This window comes from Arvicanthis niloticus, chromosome 8 (genome assembly GCF_011762505.2).
Source record: "Arvicanthis niloticus isolate mArvNil1 chromosome 8, mArvNil1.pat.X, whole genome shotgun sequence".
NCBI lineage: Eukaryota > Metazoa > Chordata > Mammalia > Rodentia > Muridae > Arvicanthis > Arvicanthis niloticus.
Window position 1 is genome coordinate 5,249,130 of NC_047665.1, and position 19,417 is coordinate 5,268,546.

The 19,417-nt window shown below is 45.3% G+C and overlaps 1 protein-coding gene across 6 annotated transcripts in view; it reads right to left on the reverse strand.

Moving 5' to 3' along the window:
- Positions 1-19,118, reverse strand: part of Ntrk2 (neurotrophic receptor tyrosine kinase 2) — a 306,311-nt gene extending 287,193 nt beyond the window's left edge. The window contains exons 1-2 of one of the 6 annotated variants that reach the window (XM_034509751.1): positions 17,687-17,851; positions 16,747-17,308 (exon numbers count right to left, since the gene is read on the reverse strand). In XM_034509751.1, coding sequence (XP_034365642.1) covers positions 16,747-16,958 — 212 coding nt within the window. In that variant the 5' untranslated portion in view covers positions 16,959-17,308; positions 17,687-17,851. Of the gene's footprint in view, positions 1-16,746; positions 17,309-17,686; positions 17,967-18,178; positions 18,296-18,529; positions 18,637-18,859 lie in introns of those variants that run through there. The other 5 variants (XM_034509753.2, XM_076938901.1, XM_076938899.1 and 2 more) reach the window with 5 other exon arrangements.
- Positions 19,119-19,417: the final 299 nt, after the last annotated feature.

Genomic DNA, 19,417 nt, shown 5'->3' on the forward strand with positions numbered 1-19,417 from the left:
TACACAAGGTGGAAAGGACAGTAGAAAGAACTGTTTGCTAGTTTTAACCCTGCCGTGTTTTCTCTCTTTAGTTGTGAGTAAGTGTATAAAATTGTATTGGACAGTGGATGTGTGGAGTCTAATTGAATGTCCATAGCTACAGCGTGGACACTCTAGCTGTGCAGAAGACCACTGAGATGCAGGGTTTGGAACTGGGCAAGGATTTGAGTGGCTTCCTTCATCTACCTCCACAATGGATGCAATGAAGTGATTGGTTGTTATTATTTTAAAAATGAAGAGAAAGGGAACTTTTCATACATAGTTTTTACAACATCGGGGCTCTCCTAGGATATGTCTGGGGGGGGGGCGGAGTTGGATAAGAGAAGTAGAAACAGCATCCCATGTTGTCCTTGCTGAGACATGGCTCACCACGAGTCACATCCCTGCAGAGAAAAGTGAGGTTCAGTGATGGAGGAGTCTGAAAAGCTTGGTGAGCCCACTGGATGCTCTCAGGAAATGTAACCTACAATGGTGCTACTCTTGAGCGCTCTCCCAGCTCAAAACCACAGTGCTACCTATTAGACAAGCTACTCCACAGACACTTAGCTCTGGGCAATGGCCTAGGAAGCTCAAACATACTCCCCCTGAATCCCTCTACCAGGCTCTTCCTCCTGAGGGAGAAGAGAGTCCAGGGGACAACGAATGCTCCTACCAGAGTCACACCCTTACTTCTTGGCCAGGTGTTTATGGACTCTCATCAAATCTGACTCTTAGGCCTACAGAGTCTATTCTTCGGAGTCTAACCTCCTGAGGGTAAACATCTCTCACCATGATGATGTGGGGAAAGGCTATTTTATGTGGTGCTGTACTAATCAAATGTGACATGTTGATTGTTGGCACACTATGTGTAAGATCGCATGAGTTGTTGAAAGATGGGTGTGGTACTCCCACAGGGTGAAAGGGAAGCTTTCTTTGTCTTTGAAGTGGGTTATATTGTAGGTACAGTAGGAACTGACCTATCTCTTTACCTAGAATGCAGAAAAATGCCCAGAGAAGGCATGCTTAAAATACACTTGTTGACTAAATGAAGAGTGAATGCCAGGCAGTGGTGACTCACACCTTTGATCTTAGCACTCAGGAGACAGAGGCAGGTGGATCTCTAAGTTCAAGGCCAGTCTTGTCTACAGGGTGAGTTCCAGGACAGCCAGGGTACACAGAGAAGCCTTGTCTCGAACAAGCAAACAAACAACAAAAAACCCAAAAGAGTGAATGCCTTAGCTGATGCATACATAAACATACATCTCGATATGTCCAACAGAAAAAGACAGCTCAGCCATGAGAATGCTCATCACTTTTTGAACTAGACATGTACAAATATAAAATGAAATAGAGGGAATTACTGCCTCCATGACTCACAAGGCAGGTCAAGTTAGCAGTAAACCCAGTGGCAAGTCCCCAGAGGAGAATTTTATTTGTCTGTTTATTTTTTGTTTGAATTTGGTTTTGTGGCAAGAGATAAAATCCTTAAAAGAATAAATATTAAAAAAGACAGTTAAAAATTAAATTCCGGAGGGTCCCTCAGACTCACCATTAGACCTGTGACTGTACCAATAAATAAATAAATAAATAAATAAATAAATAAAAATTTCTTGTCAGAGGTCAACATTACAGTCAGTTCCACAATGATGCCTACTCCTTTGGAAACTCTTAACTTCAAAACTGCAGGGAATCTAAATATATAAATATATATTTATATGTAAATATATAGCACCATGCAAACATAAACAAGTGGGTGTTATTTAACTCACGGAGGAATTATCTGTTTGGATCTTTCAACACCATCTGTTCACCTATAGATCCCTCCACTCTATTTCGAAAAGCTTTCCAATCTCATATGTCAGTTATTTTATGATCAGTTCTGCAAACAACTATAAAAAAAATTTTCTCAGATGCAAAACAGTGCCGATTGCTATAAATGCATATGAAGCCCTCGCAACGTCCACCGAGCCAGCCTGCTGCATCTCAGAGGCAAAGGCACAAACATGCACTATCAGGTCATACATTAAACTGGCCCCCGACAGAGTACATCTTCCCTCCTGCCACTTGCAGTTCTTGGAAAAAAGTGAATGACCTCTGCCGTCTGCACAACAAGGAGTATAAATCTTATCTGAAATCTCACTCCAGCATCGCCTAACATATGAAGTACCCTAAGTGTAGCTTCGGGGAAAGCTGCTATTGATCCACGAGGGTATCTGCTATTGGCAATTACACAACACGGCGGGCACCCCTCATCCCTGCGCCCGTTTGTTCGCTGGAGAGCAGATGCGCTGAAGACTCCTCTTCTCTGGGTTCATCCTGATGTTTCTGCATCTTTCTGTATCTGCTGTGGGCCCTGCTTCTCCCATCTGGTCCCCTGTTATCCTGCTTGTTGAATAAATATTCTTCTAGTCTCGCCAAGCTTTGGACTTTTCACCTCTACAGTTAATTGATTTCTCACTGTGCACAAACTAATATTGTGCATTTTAATTCTGTGAGGGTTATTTGCGTTAATAAAAACCATGAACTAGTGGCTTCAGAAAAGTCCCATCTAGAGATTTACATATTGATGGCTGAGAAACTTTGTGAGTACTCTGATTTGGAATCCTAAATGATGGATGGATGGATGGATAGATAGAGAGATAGACAGACAGACAATAGATAAATAGATGGAGGATAGGTAAATAGACAAATGGATGGTAGATAGATAGATAGATAGATAGATAGATAGATAGATAGATAGATAATAGATAGATGATAGATATAGAAAATAGATACATGATAGATAGGTAGGTAGATGGTAGATAGAATGATAGATAGATAGATAGATAGATAGATAGATAGATAGATGATAGATGGATAGATAGGTAGATAGATGATGGAAAGATAGATGATAAACAATAGATGACAGCTAGGCAGATAGATAACTGATAGATGATAAATAGATGATTGATTCATAGATAGATAGATGGATAGATGATAAACAATAGATGTAGAAAATAGATGATATATAGATCAATAGGTGATAGATAGATGATAATAAGATGTTTGATAGATGGATTGTTTGATAGATGATAGAAGATAGATTGATAGATGATAGAAGATAGATAGATAGATGATAGATAGATAGATAGATAGATAGATAGATGATAGATGGATAGATAGGTAGATAGATGATGGAAAGATAGATGATAAACAATAGATGACAGCTAGGCAGATAGATAACTGATAGATGATAAATAGATGATTGATTCATAGATAGATAGATGGATAGATGATAAACAATAGATGTAGAAAATAGATGATATATAGATCAATAGGTGATAGATCGATGATAATAAGATGATTGATTGATAGATTGTTTGATAGATGATAGGTAGATAGATTGATAGATGATAGAAGATAGATTGATAGATGATAGATAGATTGATAGATGATAGAAGATAGATAGATAGATGATAGATAGATAGATAGATAGATAGATAGACAGACAGACAGATAGCAACAGATTCATGAGTGCATGTCCTCATATGTGCCCACTGTGTTGAGGAAGAGCAGAAACAAGGTGCATATGGTACCTGTGCCCTTATATCTCAATGGGGTATACAACAGATACACAGTGTGCACCAGGGATGCCATGTGACCATATGACTGGGACACATGATGATCTTGTAAAAGCACGGGAGGGTGTGGCCTAGATATTAAAGAACAGGAGACTTAAAAGATAATGAGGGAACAGCTAAGAGTAGAAGGCAGAGATGACCTCAGGTCCTGGGCAGCCGGTAGGCACTGAGAGTGAGAAGACGGCTTGCTGCCGAAGCATCAGAGTAACCGTATCTCAGTACCAAAAAACCAAATGACTGACAGCACACACAGCAAGGTCAGAAGATATTTTGTGTGGGATGAGAGATAGCGATCTGGTTTAATTCTTCTACATGTAGATAACTGGGTTTCCCAGCACTATCTATAGAATAAACTTCCACATAGTATGCTAACGATCAGATTTCACACACCCCCACTACACCACTAGAGAATCTTCCCCCATGTCATGACTAGTGATGTGCACATCCATGGCATGGTCCTTCCTAGTGACATCAGACACCAAAATAATAATAAATAGATAGATAGATAGATAGATAGATAGATAGATAGATAGATAGATAAAAATAAAAAATAAAAGACCTCTGCAGGCCCCAGTGGTAGAGTTGATGTCTTTAGTAGGGGATTCTGTGGCCCTGGACACAAGGTCAAGAAGGGAGTGTGTGTTCTTCAGATAGAAACCTTCTGTTGTCCATGGAGCCTTTACCTTTTTCATGTGAAGGAACGTGGTAGAGATGGACACAGTGAATGCCTTCAAGCTGCCCAGGATGCTCCCAGAGCTAAGAGCCTGTGGAAACGTCAGTCTCTCACCCTATTGTGTTGTGGGTCTCAAGCTGGGAGACTGCTCTAGAACAGGGCAAATAAGGGGTGTTGTTCTGGCTAGTTTTGTCTCAACTTGACACAACCTAGAACCACTTTGCCCAGATCAGATTGTCTTGTGGGGCATTTTCCTGGTTGATATTGGTGGGGGAGGGCCCAGCTCACTATGGGTAATGCCATTCCTGAGGTGGTGGTCCTGAATTCTATAAGAAAGCAGGCTGAGAAAACCATGAGGAACAAGCCACTAAGCAATATTCTTCCATGGTTCAGTTCTTGCCTCCAGGTTCCTGCCCCAACTTCTCTCAGTGAAGGATTGTCATGTGGAAGTGCATAAACTTAAACAAACCCTCTCCTCTGCAAGTTGCTTTTGTCATGGTGTTTATCACAGCAATATAAACCCTAACTAAGGCAGGTGTGTTTCTTGAGAGCATCCAGTATGGCCACCAGACTGTTCAGACGGCTTTGAAGAAAACAGAGTGGTGTGCACAGCTCAGAGAAAATCATAGCTTAAACACATTAGGTGAAAACAACACAGATTCAGAACAGTGGGTATAAACAGACATATCTGTGTCTGTGCTGCGGGCACAAGCAGACTATTTCTGGAAGGAGAAACAGACTGAAGTGAGCAAGTAGTTGCATTGGGAAGGGACCAAGGGGCTGAAGATTGCAACATCGGTTAGAAGAAAAATTAACTTTTCAGGAGATGTCCATTCGTTCTGTTACATTGTTTATAATGTTCAATGCTACTTTTAAAAGTTTGTTACTAATAAAATCACATATAATAAATTAGTATACCATTTAACATATAGTAAAAGCAATGCATTTCAGAGAAAAATATGTAAAATCACCTAAAGAACTCATAAGGCTCTTGGCTTAAAAAAAAAAATGACTGTGTCAAATGGAATTGGTGGTAGGCAGTAAGTGAAGGGAGCAGGGCATCTGTCCAGAGGATCCAGGCCTGACCATGCCATGAAGGAGATGGTACCTTCACCCCAAGCTTAGCCTGATGCTGTCAAACATGTTAACTGTAGAAGTAAGTGACTTGGGCTTCAAGATCACTAAGCAAGCTTCCAGCCATAATTTGTTTTTCTTTAGAAATTTGCTTGTATAGAAAGAGACTCTCATGCTGGTATCCATGTTCTAGTTCATGCGATAATTATATGGACTCTTTATATTGCAACATAATGACAAGCAGGAAGAAGGAAAGAAGAAGAGAGGGAAAGAGACATTCATCTCTGGGTGTGAGAGCCCCAGAGTCATTATTAGCAGTACCCATGACAAAATGAGCATTTTGAAAAGGTCTGTGCACCATTCAGGCTACAGGGATACATACACCTAGAGTAGGTAAGGAGTCAGACATGCAAACTAGGAGGTGACCACAGTACTTTAAGGAAAAGATGACAGTGATCGTGGTTAAACTATTTTTAATTAAGTACTTATTTGATATTTGTTTTCCCCCTCAGACTGTAAGTTCCCAAAGAAGAGGCAAGATCAGCATGTCTCACTGTACTGCAAGTACTTAGCACAGTGTCCCACGCAGACAGAGCCCCATAAATATTTCAAGAAAGGAAGGATGGGAAAGGGGGACGGAACAAAATGGATAGCAGAGCTAAAAGAAGTGAATATGTTTGTTCAAGAAATACTTGGGAAGTTGAGCTGATACATGAATGACTGCAGTAAATTAAAGAGAGAGCGAAATCCAGGTTTCCTGCCTGTGTTCTTAAATGGGCTATGGTGTCATCATGAAAGGAAGGGAACCCCACAGATGGGTTAGGGACACTGTGATGGTTTGTATATGCTTGGCCCAGGGAGTGGCACTATTAGGAGGTGTGGCCTTGTTGGAGTAGGTGTGTCACTGTGGGCATGGGCTTTAAGACCCTCATCCTAGCTGCCTGGAAGTCAGTATTCACCTAGGAGCCTTCAGATGAAGATGTAAAACTCTCAGCTCCTCCTGCACAAGGGCTTGCTTGGATGCTGCCATGTTCCTGCCTTGATGATAATGGACTGAACCTCTGAACCTGTAAGCCAGCCCTTACTAAATGTTGTCCTTTATAAGACTTGCCTTAGTCATGGTGTCTGTTCACAGCAGTAAAACCCTAGCTAAGACAGACACTGACCATGAGTTTAATTTGTAAGTGCTGAGAGTGACAAACTGTTGCATATCCAGAGGAGTTCATTAACAGCTGAGCACAGGGGCCCAAAGATCTTCACTGGAAGTTCCTGAGAACATGGATGGGATTTCATTAGCTCGAAGAAGGCAGCAGATGCCATGCCTGAGCATGGAGTAGCCCAGGAAGAGAAGCATCTGTGGTCAACACTTCAGGGAAATCAACCTTTAATGGAGGAATGGAAGAAGAAAAATCCACAAGAGAGACTCAAGAGCACATTTGGGAGATGGACAACCATGGGTCCCAAGGTCCAGGGAAGAGTGCTTCAAGGAGGATGTGGTGACAGAGCCAAGTTCTGCTGAGAAGTCCCCTAGATTGGAGCAGAGTGCCACAGGTTACAGTGATCTGTCAGGATGGATTGCAGGGAGCAGGAAAGGAGGGCACACATGATAGGGGACAGAGATCAGCTCTGAGATCTGACTTCGGTAGGGCAGAGCTCCTAGCATGGTTAGCTGTATAATAATGTCCCCAGCAACACCTGCTGAGATTATTTGGTCCAAATGAAAGGGTTCAATGAGCAGAAAGGTAAGACTTGACCATGTTGACATGATATCTTCCATCACCATTGTCACAAAAGGTCAACCAAAAAGACAGGTGAGTTAGCAACCCTTCAGAACCTCATCCACAAAAACTGCCCAGGCACATATCAACAATGTTGTTAATAAACACATAGCAATGAGTTTTAATTCAAAACCAACACTTAAGCTAGCTAGTATAAGCACTTAAAAGCAGACAGATGGTATGTGTTAAGAATGTTATCCCCTCAACCCTGGGCAAGGATCTCAGTTCTCTTAGTGAGAATTCACAGAAAGGACACTGTCCAGTATAGCAGAGAGCTGACGTGAGAGGGGTGGGTGACTTAGAGAAATCTGCATGTCATAATTCTGCCACTCATAGCACCATATTAGGCTCTGTTAAGAAAAATAAATAAATTAATATAAGAGCTAGAAGGAAGGAAGGAAGGAAGGAAGGAAGGAAGAAAAAACAAACAGAAAGAAAACACCATGCCATGGCTAGCTGATGAAAAAGCATTTAGGGGCTACCGTCCATCTACTTCTAGATTCAACACTACAGCCACTAAGAGCCAACTGTTCATTCAGAATCCCAGACCCAAGGTTGATTTAGATGAAACAGCAATTCCAAAGTGGCCAGACGCCCTCACTCGCTGTGGTAGTTTCAACATCCTTGGACATTGTTTTTGCTGCTGTAACAAAGTACTCCAGGCTGGGTTGACTTAGTCTGCAGTTCCCAAAGCCACGTCTCATGACAGCCGTGCAGAACGGAAGTGGGCGAAAGGGATACTGGCCTGGCCCTCTCACAGCAGCCCACCTTCACAGTCATGAATACATTCACCGGAGACATGACTCTCACCTCCAAACCAAACTGAGTACCTCCAGAAACACCTCAGGCCATTCACAAGGTGTGGCCCCCAAGGTCTAGTCAGCTCGTACTAGGTCTCACCTCTCCATTACACAAGCAGGGCCTGAGCTTCCGGCATAAGGACCCTTGAGGTCGAACACCGTGCAGTCTGTCAAGCTCAAACCATCTTCCTGCAGAGTTTCTTTCACTCATGTGGAGTTTCTTTACCTGTTCTGTGTGAGCCCCACTCAGCCTTGCTCAAATGATAGTGGCTTAAATCCCAGGTCAGCTACCAGAAAGAGCAAAAACACCAACACTCCTTCATGATCCATCAAGGATTCACAACCAAATTCTCTCCCTCTCCCTCTCCCTCTCCCTCTCCCTCTCCCTCTCCCTCTCCCTCTCCCTCTCCCTCTCCCTCTCCCTCTCCCTCTCCCTCTCCCTCTCCCTCTCCCTCTCCCTCTCCCTCTCCCTCCCTTTCTCTCTGGAAAGTACCAAAGAATAAGAAGCTTAAAAAGCCACAAAAGGAAAGACCAAAGCACCCAGATGTGCCTGTCAGTTTGGACTGCTATAAAGAAAATTTGTGAGAATAAGTCATTTTTGTCATCAGAAGTTTATTGTTCACAGTTCTGAAGGCTGGCAAGACCAAGATCAAGGTCCCAACAAAAACAGTGCCTAATGGGGTCTATTTATCAGAGGTGACACCTTCTGTGTCTGTCTTCACATTGTAGAAAGAAGTGCTGAGGTATGGGAAGTCTTTAAAGGGTGTTCACTCTGTACATGAAGGGTCTGCCACCTCCTGGCACCATTGCTTTGAGGATTAAAAGTCAACATGGGAATATGAGGGGCAGGAGGATCAGGCTCAAACATTCAAGCCACAGAACAAGGAACACAAACGAGACATCTAAAGAGAAGGGCCTTCTGTAGCATCCTAGAGGATATCCTAGGACAGCTATAGAGGGAAACTGGATCCCATCAAACAGAGTAACTGGATTCTTAGCTTGCTTAGGGTTTTCTGTTCACTTGGCTGGTGGTGTGGGTGGGTAGGTGAGTGGTTAATTTGGTAGTTTGTTGATGGGTTGGGGGGCTGGCTGGCTGGGTGGGTGGGTAGTTCCTTGGAGGGTTTTATGGTGCAGAGGGTTGAGCCAAGCCTTGAGTATGTTAGGTGTGCCTTCTACCACTGGGCCACTTCTGCAAACCCAGTTTGTTTGTTTTGGAGAGAGGTGCTTGATTTTGTTTTATTTTTATTTTTTAATCATACCCTGCCAGGGAATTTAAAGGTCACCATGTCAAGTTCTCTTGCTCACACATAACAAATGAGTAAGGCAACCTCAGTGAAGAAATAGGGCCTGTGCACAGTGAGCCAGAGTCACATTTGGCAATGGATACCTCTCTTACCTCACAGCAAGGGACTCTGGAATCCATGAGGTAGAAACTACCCCCACAACAAGGCTTAGGGCTTCCTGGTCTTTTATTTATTTATTTATTTATTTATTTATTTATTTACTTATTTACTTATTTACTTAATTATTTATTTGTTCATGTACATACACATGCATGTGTATGCATGTGCACTTGTCTTAAGTTCAGAGGATACTTGCTGGAGATAGCTCAGTCCTTCTAATGTTTAGGTTCTGGGGATTAAACTCAGGCCCTCAAGCTTGGAGGCAAGTCACATTAACTGCTTGGTCATTTTGCTCTCTCGTCCTTATTAAAAATGTTGTTTTTTTTTTTTTCACATTTCACAGGTCATTTGAAAACTTAAATCCCAGCATCTCTTGATGCAGATCAGTTTCCATGTGTGTTGAAAGCTGATGAAAGACTTAGAAGGTGGACTGACATTCACAGACTTCACTATGAGATTCATCAGGTCCTGGGCAAGCATGCAGCACAATGATCGAAATGAAATTAAAAGAGTAACTCCAGACAGCTAGCCTTCCATGGCCAGGAGAGTTTTATAAGTCACCATGATTCAACCTGAAGGATCACACAGAATGGAGTTTTAGCAGAGGTTTATATATTCACAGATATCTCTACACAAATATCATTTCTAGGGTATATGGGTATGCATAAAGATTACAGGAAAGGCTGAAGTGCTAAAAAATTAATCGGTCTTTATTTGAAATAGAAAAGGAACTCTAAACAGTATAATTAATAGTTTTAATCCCTATAAGAAAATTAAAAATTACCAAAGTCACCCAAATCGTGTGTCTCTTGAGTACAACAGACAGCAAAGGAGCTGAGTGAAAGTGGGCGGGGTGGGAGGGGAAAGAAAGAATGGGATGAGATATCAGTCCACTCCTCCCCCACCATGTACTCCATCTGAAAATCAAACCCAGGCAACTGCAGTTGAGGAGCCTGAAGCCTAGGTGAGTTCTTGGTGCTCCATCCCCAACTAAGGCCTCCTAGACCAAAGCTGGGCAGATAGGTGAGCCTGGGAGTCCCTCAAAGGCTGTCAAGGCCTCTTCTGCTTCAGGATGAGGTGTTGAACCAACATAAGCAGAATCCCAGAGTTCCCATTGAGTCCATCTCAGGCAAGCAGTCTTGCCTCAGAAGAGTCTTGGACCTTGAGGACACAAAGGTAGCTGTTGAGCGCACCCTAAAGTTTGCTCACTGGCTCAGTTGCTGAGCTTGGTCTGCTGTCTTTGAGCACTGGGAAAGAGGGCAAGAGAGAAGCCAGGAAGAGTGACTAAGTAGTCTCTGGCAGGGGATTTTTCATGGACGATAGCAGACTTCATATAAAGGGCTGTAGGCCCAACTATGGCATAGGCCTCTTCTGTCCTGTGTTTTGTGTGCACTCCCCAGGATCCACTAGCCCATTTGGTAGTCCTCATCTGTCCCAAGTCATGAGGACTTTTCTCGGTATAAGAACTGTGTAATGGAAGAAGACTGTATATGCACATTTTTTTAATATTAACACAAATAGGCCTTCCCATTTGAAGGTAAAGTCATTGCTATGCAATCCATAGGGGCCTGGGCCTCTTTAATTAACACTGTTCACATAGAGTGTGCTTGCACAGAGCTAGCCCTCCCAAGCTTGTCTCTGAAACTTCTCTAGTAGTGGCCTGGAGTTAGACCTCAGTTTGAAGACTAGAACAGAGAAGAGGTTTCCCAATGGAGAGTCGGCAATGCTTGCCTGGATATAAAGAGATGGAACTTCTCATTCCTGCAGGACCTTGGGGATTTTACAAAGGGGGGAATGGGGGCTGCAGGGTCCCTTCTCTTTCTATGGTCTTGCTCGGAAGCAGCCTTTCTGAACCCTGACCTCGTCATCCCCTCATTAGACCAGCACTGCCATGCCAATGGCCTGGATGGCAGCCTACAGTCTAAAAGACATAGCATGGGGGAGTTCAGAGCAAAACACCATGGCTGTGCCACACTCTGACACAGAAGGTTTTCAGAGACACACTGCTGACTCTGCGTACCATGCACCCTCTTCTCTCCCCACCACTGGTGCAAGGACCTTAGCCTCTACCCCAAGCCGAAGCTTTGCAGGGTTGCAAAGGCTGCAAAGGAGAAATTTGTGTGAGCACCAGAAGCAAAGCTCTTCACCTACATGGAGACCGGAGTCCCCAGGACCAGGTAACCAGGTGGTGATGTCTTAGGTGGGCTCTCAAAAGTCACATCTCCCTGTCCCACTATGGAGTTCTGAAACACTTGAAGAAAGAACTTGGTGTCTGTGTGCTGCTTCTCTTTGGAGAGCTGAGATAACTTCAGGAATATTCATGTACTGGACTCGAGATCAATATTTATGATTTCCCAGCCTCTTGGCCATTCCAGAGAGGGAAGTAAGTGGTGAGGGTCCTGATGGGGGGGGCTCTGCCTTTTTAATGGAGATCGACCAGCAATCAAATGCAGGGCTAAAATTATCAGGCTGCTTCAGAGTTCAGATCTCTGCCAGTTGGGATGGCAGGGTGAGATTTGTATTCTAAAATAGCTTGACAAAGTAGATCATGAATAATGACCAGACAGCTAGTAGTAATCTAGGAGTCTAGATTCATTGGTTCTCTCTCTCTCTCTCTCTCTCTCTCTCTCTCTCTCTCTCTCTCTCTCTCTCTCTCTCTCTCTCTCTTCTTCCTATACACACAAACACACCAAACCAAAAAAAAAAAAAAAAAATCTGCCATCTATAAAAAAAAAAAAAACCTGTCTCCTGAATCCCCTTACTGGTTTGTAGGAATGTAGCAAGAGGCACTACATACTGAGTTGTTCAACAGGATGTCAGATACAACGCCATATTTTGCTTCATGCCTTTGGACCTACAAGAAGCACTCTAGAGACACAGAAGAGCCACCTTATGAAGGTGATGCCAGTATATGGTATCCCATAATGGCTTGATAATGCTTCTCCCCCTAATAGATGAGTTCAAACCTGGGAAACTGACTTACCACTTTATTGAAAAAAAAAAAAAAAAGCACTAAAAGAAGAAATTTATTTTCCCTTCTCCAGCTAAACAAAACCTCAAGGTTTTATACTTCAATGGCCTAGATACAGTCAGATATCATATGGACAGTCCTAGATACAGTCAGAGATCGTATGGACAGTCCTAGATACAGTCAGAGATCGTATGGACAGTCCTAGATACAGTCAGAGATCGTATGGACAGTCCTAGATACAGTCAGAGATCGTATGGACAGTCCTAGATACAGTCAGAGATCGTATGGACAGTCCCTACGAGGAAAGAGTCCTCTACCTTCAGCTGCTCTGCCGACTCTTCATCTTAGCAAATATCTTAACCAGGGAATATTGAAAGAGATACAACAGAAGGTTTATGGGAGAGAAACAGCAAATGACCTTAACCAGACCCATGCTCAGCACGAGGGAGCTTGACCACAGGGCTTCAACCTCCACTGCTTGCTTGTAACAACATATAACCCAACCCGGCTCGTCTCTTAACTCCAAGCACTCTGAATTCCCATAAGGAAGTATCACTTTTCAGAGAAGAAGAAAATCAAACACATGTTCCTGTACATTCAATGATGGGCGGCTGGAGAGAGTGGGGTCAGAAGGGTCACTGGGCTTTTTCATTGTCTTACCCAGTGCAAACAAAATGAGATTGAAGGTATGAATTGAGAGAGAGAGAGAGAGAGAGAGAGAGAGAGAGAGAGAGAGAGAGAGAGAGAGAGAGTCAGTCCAAATGGTGGTGCTGAGCCTTGGGTCTGGTCACACCTCCACTGTGTGGACAATGAGGTTTCACCTGCAGTTTGCAAATCGTATTAGATAATGAATAACTCTGTGTTTATTAATAAACCTGTTGTGACTGGTGCAGCCATGCTCAAGATAAAATGCATGGCTCTTAAGTGTAGGAAAAAAAAAAAAAAAAAAAAAACCAAACCCTGCAACCCAAAGTTCTAGAACCACACCAGTGGAGCAGCCTCAGAGCGAAGATTATACTGATGCCCTTGGCTGAGTCTTTGTGAATGCCAGGATGTTTTAAACACAATTAATTGCAATAGCAAGGCTTATGAAGGTGCCAGGGCCAAAATCAATGTATTAATGGCAGAGCACTACTGCACTTAACCAGCCAATAATAAAATGCACATAGATACTCCGGCAGCAGGAGCTGTGGGCTCTATTTGTGTTGTGCTAAGAGGAAATAAATATTAGACTTGGTTCCAAACATTGCCCCCAATCCACAGAATACCACCCAAGACGTTCAGAAGGAGATCCCAACCTGCCTTCACAAACACAGGCAATATTAGAGTGCATGGATTCTGAAACATGGATTACTGAATGCTACAGACAGGAACGTTGGGAAAGCTTACCATGGGAAACTTGTGTTACCCATAGGTTAAGATGGTAAACTCATCTTAACTATGCCTTTTACCTACCTACCACTTGGGTGAGACTATACACCTTGGCATTTGACACAATGGGGGTTGAAATGGCCATAATCCCAATAGTATTGACTTGCATGTGACATTGGTACTGTTTGAAAGGTTAATTTGGCACTGCTGTGGTCTTAATTGTTTACGAGCATCAGTAGGTGCCTCTCTGTAATGTCCTGCTGAAGCATGCATCTCTGACCATCACACAGAGAAATCCAGATTAGCTCAGGCGATAAATAATGTACAACAGATGCCGTGACACACGTTTCTAATTAATAAAACAAATTCAAACAATGACTCTGACATGTCAAGTTGATTTCAACTTCATATAAACACAGCATCCTACCTGTTAGCTTATCTATGCATATAGTCTCAAAATATTATAACATTTGTCTTCGTGTACCCTAAGGGACATGCCAGGGCTGAAAATACAGGTACTAAAAGATACATTATCTTTCAGTGTGAATAGCTGATGCTTTAACAAGTTCTGAGTGTGATACAGACATTGCTCCCATGTGCAAAGGTCAGAGACATAACTTCAGGGATACATAAATAAACTAAATTGCTACCCTGGAATACATTGAGAATAGCACTGGACCAAATAACAGAGTTTGTAAAATGTGTCATTTGGCTCCAACTGTAGTTTGTAGCCACTGGCCAAGTTGTTGAAACAAATATTACCACATAGGAAAAGGGGCACAGATGGTAGCATAGGATATCATATAGATGGCTGAGGGCGAAACTAACTCAACTATTGATATTATTTGAAGTTCAAAATAATGTTGATGTTTTCCAAAGAAGCTTTGCAATACAATTTATAGATACTACCTGGATAAGCTCAAGTGCCACTGCTAGGTTAAGTAGAAAGAAATACCTTCTTCCCAACCTTGCCTCTCCCTAGCCTGATGGATATTACCAACCTACTCCTGCATCCTGGACACTCAGCCACATGCTGAGTTCTCTGTTCCCTCAATACCAATGGATTTCCAAATAAAACCAGAGTAGGAACTGGAGCATCACAATAGACTATATGTATGTATGTATGTATGTATAATATATGTACATATGTGTGTGTGTATTCCTACTTCATGTGTGTGTATTCCTACTCTCTCTCTCTCTCTCTCTCTGTGTGTGTGTGTGTGTGTGTGTGTAAGCTGCCATCACATAGAAAAGAAGTAACAACATCTGCAAGAAAACTATAGAATGCTCTGCCCAAACTCTCGGTTTCTGGCACGCATCAGGCAGAAAGCTCTGGAACCTCATCAGTACTGCTTTTGGGTTTAAAGACGCTGTCTTCTTTTCAGCTGATCTTAAAATGTTAAAGTAAAGCAACCGAAGTGAGAACCAAGCGCTGTGTCTCGTTTCTCTCTTCATTTGGTGTCTATCATTGAATTAAAAAAAAAAAAAGATGTGGTATCTAGCTGTGTAAATGCGCCTTCCAGGCCTCCAGCCACCAAAAGGCTCTGAGTTCCTTCCCAAGGCCCCTCCATCTGACTGACATCACCTTAGGAAAGGCTTGGTTCTGAGAAAGGCCACAGATTCTTTGGAAAAGCCCAGCCCCGGTTAGGCACAAACCCACCCTAACCTCCCACTGGGCTGCTGCTGCGCTACTTGTCAAAGACTGGGAACCTGGCACCCTGGACTCGGCTATTAACGGCTAGATTGGCTCAGCTATGCCAGGCCTGCACGCTCCACCTTGCTCTGCCGTTCTTTCCTTCCACCCGGGACCTATAGCATAACCATCAGTAGCAGAACACCAAGATTAGAAGGGACTTCTACTTACTTTTAAAAACCAAAACAGGTTATCTTGATGCCTTTGGCATTGGCAGCTGCATTGGCAGAAAACACCGAACATTGGGGGAGGGGGTGCATGCGCACTTGCCAACCGGAAGGCCACAGCCCAAGCCCTACTTTCAAGGCTGCCTTTCTCAGTCTCAATCACCCAGGAAACTTCGCTTTATAATCCTTTACACAGATGAATAAAACCTTCTGTTTGTGAGACATAAAATGGCAAGATTGCTGGGAAGGGACAATAGCAGTACGTCCAACACAGGTGACCTAGAGAAAGGACAGCTGAGTCCCTGCTTGGCAGGGTATTCGTCACAAGACATCCAACAGGGAGAAAAGAAACTCATTTCTGTTTCTCCACCAAGCTGGGACAAGCTGTAACCTTTTTAGGGACACGAAGGTCCAAGGCTGAAGAAGCTACCATCCAATAATGTGCACGGGGCTTGCCATCTAGCCTAGTCCTGGGGAATTTTTCAATGGGCAATTAAGATTTATAATCCAAATGGTCTCAAAATCGTATCTCTGAAAAATCAGGTCCAAATTAAATCAGCCCAGGCTTTTAGCCCTTCCTATGATCACATTTTCTCTCTTGAGCGAGTGCTTTTCGACACTCAGAACTTCTCCTCTTACAGGGCATCCTCAAAGCATCTCTGGCTGCAATCTCCGAAGCAAAATCCAATAGATGAGAAGAAAAGAGGGAGACAGGACCAGCCAACTCCAAACCTCAGGAAAGGATGTTAAGGGAGAGACCCTCACTTCCTCCAACCAATTCTTGAAAATGAACAATTTTAACCTCCTTTCTAGTTAATGCTACTGGAACTTCTCTCACAGCAACACACACAGTATTTTACCCAACAAAAAGGTTCCAATGTAATTATCATACGGAAAGCCTGAAACACACCCATCAGAACTTTGAAATGAAAATGCACGCGGAACTCCTTCCCAGGAACATAATGTATATGCATTTATGATTATATCTCTCTCTATGTGGAATTTTTAGAGTACCACTCTTCCCCAACTGGCATCCGTAAGCCAGTAAAATAGACAGAGAAGTGTCAGATACTCCATCTCTCTGGTCTCTGACTTCTTGGGACAGCATCTGTCCCAAACATTTACCTGTCTGAGCCCTGAGGTGGGGATAGGAGAGAAAGTAAGTACAAGGAACTCACATTTCTGTGATGTTCTCCGGGTCAACGCTGTTAGGTTCCAACCTCGGAAATGCCATGATGCCAGGAGAAGGCTCTGTACACCAAATCCTAGTGGCACTGCATTTGCAGGACATGGGGCAGGCGAGAGAGGCCCTCCAGAAGCCCAAGACCAGCAAGCATAAACCCCAGAGCCGCGCCATGGCGGGTCCATGCCACCTCGGCCAGGGCGACATCCCGAGTTGCCAGTGCCAGTCAGTCGGAGTGCGTGTCCCTACGCTGAGCCAGGCGTCCCCCGCCGGAGGGGGGAGGCCTTCCCTGCGCCCTCTTGCTGCTTGGTGCTGGTGGCCTCCCGCGGAGTGGAGCGTACCAGAGGTCGAGCCTGTCGGTGCTGGAGCTGAGCAGGTTGGCGCTGACCAAATGGTTCACAGTGGCTGGGACATCGCGGGCAGCTGCTCCAAGCCACAAGAAGGCTGCATGGTCCTATACGTCAGGGTCAGGCACCACTCGGTAGATCTCCCTGGACTCTTTGGGTCGCAGAACCGCTAAATCGGCACGGGTATCGATATCGGTGCGCTCCTCAGGGCTGAGGACAAACAGACATGGATGAGACTAAGCCTAAACGTAGACCCTATACACCACCAAATGGGACACAGTCCCTCCGCGCTCTCCTCACCCTGAACCCCAGCCTGGAGAATGAATGTCAGAGTGCCCAGCTCCCGCCCCGCAATCAACTTGCCCCTCAGTGGCCCCCCAGTGTGCCCGCCCTCCCTTCAAGCCTGAGGCCGAGGCATGAGAAGTCGGGAACGGGTCTTTGAGAGCAGATTCCATGGCACAGGCCAAGCCAAGGACCCTCCAAAGAGGCTGCGGCGGCGATGGGGCCCCAATGATGCTGCAGAATCCTCCCCGGCCGCTGGGCGCGGGGGGAAGAGGGGAGGTGGGCAGGTGGCGCGGCACATCCCACCTGGGGAGCAACTGCGGTAGCAGGACAGTGCCGGCCCAGGCCACCGAGGACTGTCCGCGCGGCTTCCCCGGCCTCCCGTAGCAGGCACCGGGAGCAGAGCGCAGCAGAAGCAGCAACAACAGCTGAAGCAGCGACTGGGCTCTAACCGGCGGCCGCCGCCGCCTCTGCTACTGCTGGCGAAGTGACGTGAGGGCTGACGCAGAGCAGGGGCAGAAACTCCAGAAAATTAGTATGAAATCCAAAAACACACACGCTCACACACACACACGCACACGCACACACGCATAGCATAGCACCCTCCAGACAAAAGCAAGGAGGAGGGGAGGGAATCTGGGGGCGAGCGGGGAGGAGGAGGCTTGGTACCAGCGGCCAGGCGCAGACAGCAGCATGTGGGAGTTCACACTCGCGCGCACGCACACACCTTGGCGGGGTAGCTGTGCGGGTGTGCATGTGTGCGTGTGTGCGTGTGTGTGCCCCTTTAGACCCCGGTACCTCTGAAATGCAGCGTTGCGCCGCTGGATGCTTCCTTGGTCCCTAATTCTTACATCTCTTCCACACCGCAGTACAGGCTAGCTCCCTCTTTTTGAAATGGAAGCTCTGTTTGGTTAGGCTCTGAAAAAATGCTCTTGATTCTTATTGTAGGAATCCTCCCTTTTCCTTTTCCTTTCTCTCTCCCTCTCCCTTTCCCTCTCCCTCCCCGCTGCGTTCTCCTTTCCCACCATGCTCATATGGGAAAGCAAGCTACTCCCCAAATATAGAGAAGACAAGCTACACACCGTACAAAAAATAAATATATAACGCTGTGCGTTAGTAACTAAGGACCATTGCCCGGTTCCGGACTACCTATTTAGGGGTGGATGGCTCCAAAGCTCTCCTGATGGGTTTTCAGCCAAGAGAAAGGAGCCTGCAGACACAAGTGTAGCTCTGATGGGTCTTTCTCCTGCCGTTTGCGCCATAGGGAGAGCCCTGCGTGGGAAGGGAGCGCGCCGGGGCGCGCAGTGGGTTCCCTAAATGCTTTGCACCGACCCTGGCCTATGGAATGGCTGGCTCCGCGTCATCTTCTCTCATTCCTTAACCTGGCAGGATGTAGCCATTTGAGGATCACAGCTTCACTCTCCACAACACCTACCCGCACGCGGAGCACCCAAGCCCCTGTCCCCGGCCCTGCCGTACCTTGCGCGTGTTCGTGTGCGCGCGCGCATGTGCGCCAACGTGTACCCTGCACCCGCGCTGCCCTAGGCAGGATGTGCTTTCAGCTACCAAGAGGCCGGGCTCCGGCAGCGCCCTAGAGTCTCAGTGGGGACTCGTGAGATGATTCCGGAGGGTCGAGTGACAAGCCTTAACTGCTGTGCGGGTGCAGTTAAATGATTGCTGCGGGCCATTCGCGAGCCTGGTCTGAGCCTCCTCTCACCATTTGTGGCTGCGACCGCCCGCATATCCGCAGTCATTTAAAAGAAAATCTAGTAGATGCGCCGCAGTGCCTGACACTTCCGAGGGCTCTGGTGCCCCCGCGCGGGGAGAAGAAACCCAACACGCTCCGGTACATCGGGCTACTGCCACCATCGCGTCAGGAACTGCGCTACCAGCGCACTGCAGCTCCAGATGCGCAACCGCCGTGCTGTTTGCACATTGCTGCCCAGGCAGTGCACCTCTCACCAGATCCCTACAATCTCCTGCCTCGGAAGTCCTCCACGCACCACAAGACTATGAGCTGGAGTCCAATTTAAGACA